Source organism: Alnus glutinosa, chromosome 10 (assembly GCF_958979055.1).
Source record: "Alnus glutinosa chromosome 10, dhAlnGlut1.1, whole genome shotgun sequence".
Taxonomy (NCBI): Eukaryota; Viridiplantae; Streptophyta; class Magnoliopsida; order Fagales; family Betulaceae; genus Alnus; species Alnus glutinosa.
Window position 1 is genome coordinate 26,974,306 of NC_084895.1, and position 8,409 is coordinate 26,982,714.

Below are 8,409 nucleotides of genomic sequence, written 5' to 3' on the forward strand. Positions count from 1 at the left end.
TAGGAAGAACTAGAAATCTTTGCATAATCATTATTCAAATACAAAAAACGGAAAGAGTTCTTTCATGTGTGAACAGGTACATGTCAAATTAGAATCGAAGTATGGCCTTTCCTATCCTTAATGTCAGTTCTTAGTACAATGAACAATCTTTTATATGTATGCCCCAAAACCAATTCCCTTCAAGAATCCAAAACTTGGCAACTCCATTAATGTACCAGCTACACAAAAGGAGAATCAACCCGTGCGGCCTATCGCACGTCTTTCCATTTTCCTGCTCTTTGTATCTAACTTTACTCTACCTTACGGATGGAATCGAGGGCTCGAACTGAGTATCGATCAAAATCCATCCGGCCATCCGTCTCATTAAGCATATTTTCATCAGTGTTGTCATCATCATCATTGTCATCATCATCTTTGTCAACAAAGTGAGGTGTCTCTATAGGTCCATATAGTCATAATATAGCTTCTGGAATGCTAAGCTTGCCACTAAGATATAGTTGTGTAGGAATATCACATTTGTGTAGACCTGAGACTGCATCTGCCTGTGTTAAAGTCAATGCTAAAAAGGGCTCTAGCAAATGATTTTGACTCTCGCTTCTTATTTCCTCTAGTAAAGCTTTTCCGGTATCAATACCTGTCAAGTTGATCATTAGAAAAAAGAAAATGGCCCCAATAAGATGCAAGGAGTCACTATTATAATTGAAATCCAGCAAACTAGCTATTATACAATGACTTTGGTTTACTAGAGAGACATTGACATAATTGTTTTATATCTCAAAAATACTAGATACATCATCTGCTCACCTGCTAGGTATCCGCCGTGGACGTAACCGCTGAATCTTTCACTTGTGTGTTCGCCGGTAAAGAAGATGCGTCCCACCGGGGCCTTACCATAACATAAACAAGTTTCAATACAGAATCATATAAAATGGAACAATTCTGATAAAGTTGATATTCAGAAATCAAAAGAGACTTGATTAAAAATTTCATTACTCCCCCCCCTCATTTTGCTTTTGCTCTTTACATTGCAAACAAAGTACATCAATAGATACCAATAAAATGCATAGTTTGTTATGCTTTCATTAAGATGAACTTATGGGATTGTAAGCAAGACAGAGTACCTTAATATTTTTAACTTCTTGAAGATTAGAGATGATGGGGTAGTTGCTGTAGCTGCCACGCTGGAATCTGTTATTCCACCAGCGTGGAACAAGTATATCAGTAGCATTTGGTATGTTGGGTCCAAACATGTCCCTAAGCACCCCCATAGCTTCTTTCAATGTTTCTTCATCTGATTGAGCTTCCACACGTTTTGATTCTCCATTAGTCAATGTCACAACCAGGATATTTGAACCAGGGAATGCATTCTCCATGTGCTGATGACGTAGCAACAGATCAGCAAGAAAGTTGGATAATTAAATGATTAATTAAGGATGAATGGATGATCTAATCCCATACCAATATTAAAACATATTTTGTTTAAAAATTTGACTTACTTTGTTTGTTATAATACATATAATTAGAATCTATATATACCACATAAAAGATTGAAAATGATCGAGATGTGAGATCTTGCGTTCCCCCGACAAGAAGCAACGTGGTCCTTTAAATAATTCAATCTTCTGCTAATCAGGTAGAGGATTCAATTTGAAATTGTAGGGGTTTAGAAAATTGGCTAACAATTAAAAAAAATAAATTAATTAATTAAGATCAAGATTGGTTCCCATTGTGCAGCCTATGTTGCCAGCTCAACGAGAGTGACAGAAACATCATATATATGCATCACAAAAGTAAGAATCATTCAAAACTAATGATGCCAAGGATTTAAGTTTGTAAACGTAATTGGAAAGGTCAACTTAAAACATGATGAACTAGTAGGGGGACTAACTCAACCTATCTTTCCATATCAAACAAACAAACAAATTGTTTACATCAATTATTGTTCCTGATTTTTACTCGAGACAAAACGGTACGATAGCAAGCTGAATCATATGACAAACAGAAGTAGTTCACCAAACTACACAATTGAATAAATCCTACATCATGTGAAGGTCTTTGAAGCAATCATAAAGCCTAATCTTTATCAATGCATTAATCATGTGATAATAAGTTAGTGATTCGGTAATGACAATTTAATATATAAGAAATCAAGAAAACAGTGGGCGCTGGATGGAAATCCAAGCTAGGCCAAGATGCATGTACCCCACATGTACATGATATATATATATATATATATATATATATATCTATATCATAATAACAAAAATAATAAGCTATTATACCTGTACCTCAATTATAAGATATCCATCCAATTAACAATTCTGTTGATGTTGAAATAGTTTAATGTGCATATATATATATATCAAAAGATACGATGCAATTTGTCTTCACTTTTGACCTAAAAAGCAGCTACCAATTAACTATGATCCCTCCTAAGAAGTGATACTGATACATGTCAGCAACAATTGAAGAAGCTCATTGCTATATAATTATATATAACACACAGAATTTAGAACAACACTTGAGAGAATTGAAGGATTCAAAATCCATTGAACTGAAGCAGTAAAAGCCATTTGGATGTTAGCTGGCAAGAACAATAAAAATAAGAGAGAAAGTATTTACAAACCTGCCAGAACGTGTAGTAGCCCCTCCTCTCGTGGGCATAGATAAAGAACTCTTTTCCAGGTCCACATGGCCAGAACTTGTGTGGAAATTTTAAGAAGATCTTTGTATACACCATCACGTCACATGTCTCTATGGCCTCCGTTTTCCACCTCTGTTTCATTATTTTATTCCTTATGTTAATACTTAAATCCAACAATTATAATATCAAATTGGAACTTCACGGCAGCAAAACTTAAGACTGAGGGACCACAAACATACATGACCAACTACCACCATTTTTTTTTTTTTTTTTTTTTTAAATCCTGAGTGAGTCCCAATCAAATTTGACTTATCAAAAAGAAAGAGTCCCAATAAAACTTGTCTAAGCACGTATCTGTAATTATCATATCATGTGCATTGCCTATCATTTTACCACCCAAACATCCAACAAAATCTCTACACAACCGAGTTGAAATGATGGCTCTCTTTGTTATTTTTTTTTTTGAGGGTGTTTTTTGATTTTTTGTTTGAAAGAGTGTTATGACGTGATATAAAAGTGAAATCACGTGTTTTATACATGGGCACATATCAGTTTAATAGACCGAGCTGAGAGAAATTCCTTCAACCCAGATGGGAGGAAAACTTTGTTCAATTGGGACACTTGTAGCCTTGTTTGCATTTTTTCCAGCAAGTATATATAATATAGCAACCAATTAATTATTGTCTGGATCTTCTATGACAAGAATACTATGTAGTACAACCAACTACCATGATATACAAATGCTATTTTGTATCTTATAACACTTGAGAGAAACCAATCAACAACCAGATTTGATGACTAGATCAAAGGTGAAGTGCAAGAAACTATTGGGACTATTGGCGGAGCCTTGTTTCATTCTTTTTTATTTATTTTAACAGGACCATGCCCTACAAAACCAGTTGTCAAGAACCATACAGATGGCCAATACCCTCCCGTACACCGTACCTGTAGTCAACGAACACAACTAGTCTATAACATATAGAGTCCAATAGGCTGGCCGTGGAGCTACGAATACTGTGGATCATGCAACCCATATTTGCATACAAAGGACACCTCGAGAATCTGTGTCTTGCGTCATCAACCAGTGAACTTTATTTAATACTATCCATAAATTCTGACCTCTTCAAGTTGATAGTATTTAATTTGTGGGTCAGACCCTACACATCAAGTAAACATATAGGGAGCACCGTTCTCTGCTAGAGCCTTATCTCTATAGATTCCCCTATGGTGGACCAATAATGTATGCACATCTTAGACTAGAGGTTCTTTAACTTTTTCTTTTCCCTTTTTTTTTTTTTTTTTTTTTTTCTTCTTTTGGTTTCCGGAAGGGTTATTGTCAATCATTCTAGGGGGGGCTTGGGGGAAAAAAATAATCCTTCTCGAGCCCAACAGCTGTGATTAATTGTCACAAAACAGTAAACTCAGATTGATAACGTGACATGTAAAAGAACTGGGATTCCGCTAATTACGAATTGATTACGACAAAGCATAGCATTTACTAGACATTCTTAGTTGTTTACCATTTTCACATCAGTAGTTCTCTTTTTCTTTTTTTTCTTTTCTTTTTTACGGCTATCACATCATCAAATTTCATCAAAATTATATAACGATCGTATAAAAGAAGTCAGATTATTAGCATAGCATAGGCATGAGATGTCCAGAAATCCACAAGCAACTAACTAGTGAGTGACATGTCTTGTAAGGAAGAGAGGTGCGTGCGGTGACCGGCATATATAGTAGGTAGTGAGTTTGAAGTGAATAGAAGAAGAGATTAAAAAAATGGAAGACGAAACGTACGGGCAAGGGCGGTCGAAAGGAAATTAAGTCGCTTTGAAGAACACCAATGCTGACAGACAAAACCACGTAATTGGCTTCGTAGCGGCAACCATCCTCAGTTATTACCGTGACGCCGTTTCTCGAGTGCTGTAATTCCCGAACAACCTGCACCAAATCCGTGCACAATAACGCAGGCATTAATGTGTGAGGGCTTAATTTAAGTATGAAAAAGATGAGAAACAAAGTCCAAGGCAGCAACCCACATAAGATTCTGAGAAGTCAAACCAAAAACTGCGTGCAATTGGGATTTCAAAAAATGAAAATTGGGAAAGATTAATTGAGGAAGAATCTGTGCAAAGTTGAGGTACAGACACCCATTAACCCATTTATTTATGGGATCTTTTGTAAACAGTAAAAAAAGAAAAAGAGAAAACAGTGTCAATTATTTATTACATATATTAGTATGGAGGGAGATAGGTCCATTGGGTTCTGATTGTTTTGAGCGTTTGAGGTAGCATAGACAAGAGCACATTAAATGGAGAAAATGACAACACCCCATACTTTCATGTTCTTTACGTGAGTTGATATGACATCTCACCTCATAGGGTATTGTTCTTGGTCATAATTTACACTGTGCAGGGTGATGGAAATTTGAAAGTTTGGGGCCTACGAATTTATTAGTGGTAAAAAGGGCTTTAATGGTTGCAAGCACCATTGCCAATTCATGGCTATATGATGGAAATCAAAGAAATTGTTGATGGGTCAAATTTTGGCTGTGAGTTGGGGTCCTCAACTCATAAAGCTCATAAAGTGTTTTTGTTTTCTAGCTTTGTTGAAAGCATTGGAAATGGGGAGAAATGGTCAAAGAAAAGAGTAGAATAACGATGAAAGGAATCCAATATAGCCATGGTCCATAGATCTTTAAGTAATTAATATCTTATCATATCAAAAATCTTTGTTCATTTGAGTGCCTTGTTCATCTCCACTTTCAACCCACACAACAAAAAAAAAAAAAATTTAAGTAGTTTTCTACGACCCCAATTTTCAAATCAACTTTTAACTGTTGTTTCAAATTATATATATATATATATTGATCAGTAGTTTCTATAGTAAATTATCCATTGCGTGAACAATATAACTGATGATGACAACAACTTAATTATAGACAGAAATCAAGAATTTCAACCAGAAAAAAACAAATTGCAGACAGATTTACACGAACGTCAAAGACCGGGAAAATTTCCATTAACTTTCTTGATTAGTATTTTATTGTGAATTAGAAAATGGCACTGAGGTTAAAGATTCTCCTCTGTTAAAAAAAACCTAAAAAGAAGAAAACAAAAAAATGAGTTGACTCCAGACCCCAGAAAAGTTTTTTTTTTTTTTTTTTTATAGAAAATAATAATAAAAAAAGCTTCCCAAAAAACGTCATTATCTGCAAATTCCAGAAGTGGGTCAATGGATCTCTACAACAAATGGAACGTGGCATGCAAAAACCAAAAGAGGATTTCGGATTTTTCTCATAACTTGCAAACCTAACAAAAAATAAAACAACTGAAAGAAGTAAAAAAAGAAAAATAGTAAAAGAATGAGATTGTTCTACCTTGTTTAGTTTGAGACGACTGTCCAAGATTTTACCCTCAGAGGAGGTATAAAGAAAATCTTCAGCCATTTTGTATAGCAAATAATCATACCCTCTCTGATCTGCAACTAAAAATTCTCGTTCCCCAAAATCTACGTAAGTTGATATTGGCTCAACCTCTGTACCCAAAACACATATTCTCAATTTCATGCTTTTTACACTTCAAAAGAAAGAAAGAAAGAAAGAAAATTCAGAATAAACAAACACCTTTTAATTTACCCAAGTTAATAGAATCTTCCATTTAAAAATACGCTTAAAACTTAGTTTAGTTGAATTGGGTTTTCCATTTTTTTTTAAAACATAATTAACCACTAACATAAAGTAATGACATCGATAAACTCTATGTTAAAATGATGAATAACATGAACCCCTATGCCCTATTCAATTTTAAAAAAAATAAAAATGTTTGAAGAAAAATAAACAACACAAAAAAGAATTAGACAAAATACAATAAAAAAAAGTCAATCTATTATAAAACTATTTGACTTTGTTGAATTGAGTGCATAGCAAAGATCAAGGCATAGAATAAAAACCCAAAAAAAAAAAAAAAATTATTTTTTCCTTTTCATTTTTCATTATTTTCTGGGCAACCCAAACGGAGTATTAATCGAAGCTATAAAACTCACCTGCCATCTCAAAATCATGTAGAATGAAGTCAATGGCGAGCTCTATTGGCGTCTTGGGCGTCCTAAAGAAGCACCCAACAAAAATTAAAAAAACAAAAAGAGAAGAAAAGTAAATAGATACGACAATAATGACAAATCTTTTGGATAAGCATAAGAAATCATATTCAGAATCTCCTCATATAATAAGCAATATTAAGCTGATCAACTTTGGACTTACGAAGGCGGTTCGGTTACATCGCACCCATCACCACCCCGGTTCGCCTCCTGGCTCAGCTTCTCAATCGCCGAGTCCACCGCCTTTTTGTACGAGTCCGCCGCCACTCCACTCGGAAAAATCTTCCCACTACAACCCCAACAATCAAATTGTTGATACGCACGTGAAATGCATTTAACAGTCAAATGTTCTAAGAACATCTGTGATTTCATAGATTAGAGCTTGGAAATATATATATATATAACAATCAAACTATTTAAAAACAAGTAATATTATTTAGTAAACTGTTATATCTGTTATTGTAAAAAAAATAAAAATCAAGAAAGATGTTTAGTTTGCTAATTAAATAGCATTTGTCTTCGAGAACATATGTTTATTAAACGTAAGACTCCAAATAAGAAAAAAGAAAAAAGAAGAAAAAAAAAGATATTTTTTTAAAGAATAATTGGTGATGTGTATATATGAGAATCAATGTTACCGTGACGAACAAGTAATCAAAAAGATGTGAGTTTTCGTCATAAGTACTGATTTAATTGAGACTGATATTAGAAGATATACTTGCTGTCGTAGATGTTGTAGCGAGCATTGCTGTAGTCGGAGAAGCAGGTACGGAGGCCGGACTGGACGGCGAGCTCCCAGACGGGGTTGGACTCTTTGCCGCCGACGCCGGCGATCCAGCCGGCACCGAGCTCCACCGACACACCACCGAAATCCTCCTTCCGGATCCTCCCGCCGATACGGTCTGAGGCCTCCAGAATCACCAGGTCCTTCACTCCGCTCTTCGCTAACACCTTCGCCGCCGAAATCCCTTCCCAAACCAAAAACCCAAAAACAGAAATGAGAAAAATGACCAAATCCAAAAGAGCATAAAAGTATGCGGAATCCACGGTGGAGATGCATGTTTACCGGAGACACCGGCACCGACGACGATGACAGAGGAGCGAGAAGCAGAATCCATGAACGGAATGGAATGAATGTGTGTTTTTGCGAGAGAGAGAGAGAGAGAGAGAGAGAGAGAGAGAGGGAGAGAGGGGGGGGGAGGTCTGGCTTTTGTTGGCGAGAGAGGCAAAATAGCGGGAGTCCGTTTATATAGTTGTCGATGTTGTTGGTGTTACTGGTATTTCCTTTTCTTTTCTTTTCTTTTCTTTTTTAATTTTTTAATTTTTTAATTTTTTAATTTTTTAATTTTTTTAATTTTTTAATTTTTTTAATTTTTTAATTTTTAATTTTTTTATAAGGCGGTGAGAGAGGGGCTGAGATTCGAGTTTTGGAGGCTGACGTAGCAGATGCGTAATTGGGAAGTTCGAGGGTGTTTTAGTCATCTGGGCAAGGGGGTACTAATGGAAATGGAAAATCGGGAAAATTTGAGAGCTGGTAGATGGCCAACAAGGAGATATGATTGTGTGGTTTAAATGGAGAAAGTTTTATTTATTTTTTTTTAAAAAAAGATTGGATTGGAAGTAATTGTTTTAATTTAGTTTATTAAATTGATATACATTTGTAGAGT

At 35.3% G+C, this 8,409-nt stretch overlaps 1 protein-coding gene across 1 annotated transcript; it reads right to left on the reverse strand.

The window, feature by feature from the left end:
• On the reverse strand, positions 1-7,950 carry LOC133880521 (polyamine oxidase 1). The gene is made up of 10 exons (XM_062319471.1): positions 7,809-7,950; positions 7,461-7,710; positions 6,906-7,031; positions 6,689-6,750; positions 6,024-6,181; positions 4,442-4,585; positions 2,627-2,776; positions 1,122-1,376; positions 805-886; positions 1-634 (listed from the first exon to the last, which is right to left on the reverse strand). The coding sequence occupies exons 1-10, from the start codon at positions 7,858-7,860 to the stop codon at positions 453-455; spliced, it is 1,461 nt and encodes a 486-aa protein (XP_062175455.1). The 5' UTR covers positions 7,861-7,950; the 3' UTR covers positions 1-452.
• Positions 7,951-8,409: the final 459 nt, after the last annotated feature.

Coding starts and splice junctions, on each gene's coding strand:
- LOC133880521 (XM_062319471.1), bottom strand. CDS start 7,860: ATGGATTCTGCTTCTCGCTCCTCTGTCATCGTCGTCGGTGCCGGTGTC. Junction 7,711..7,808: donor CGTCGGTGCCGGTGTCTCCG/GTAAACATGCAT, acceptor TGGTTTGGGAAG/GGATTTCGGCGGCGAAGGTG. Junction 1,377..2,626: donor GCTACTACACGTTCTGGCAG/GTTTGTAAATAC, acceptor CTACGTCATCAG/CACATGGAGAATGCATTCCC.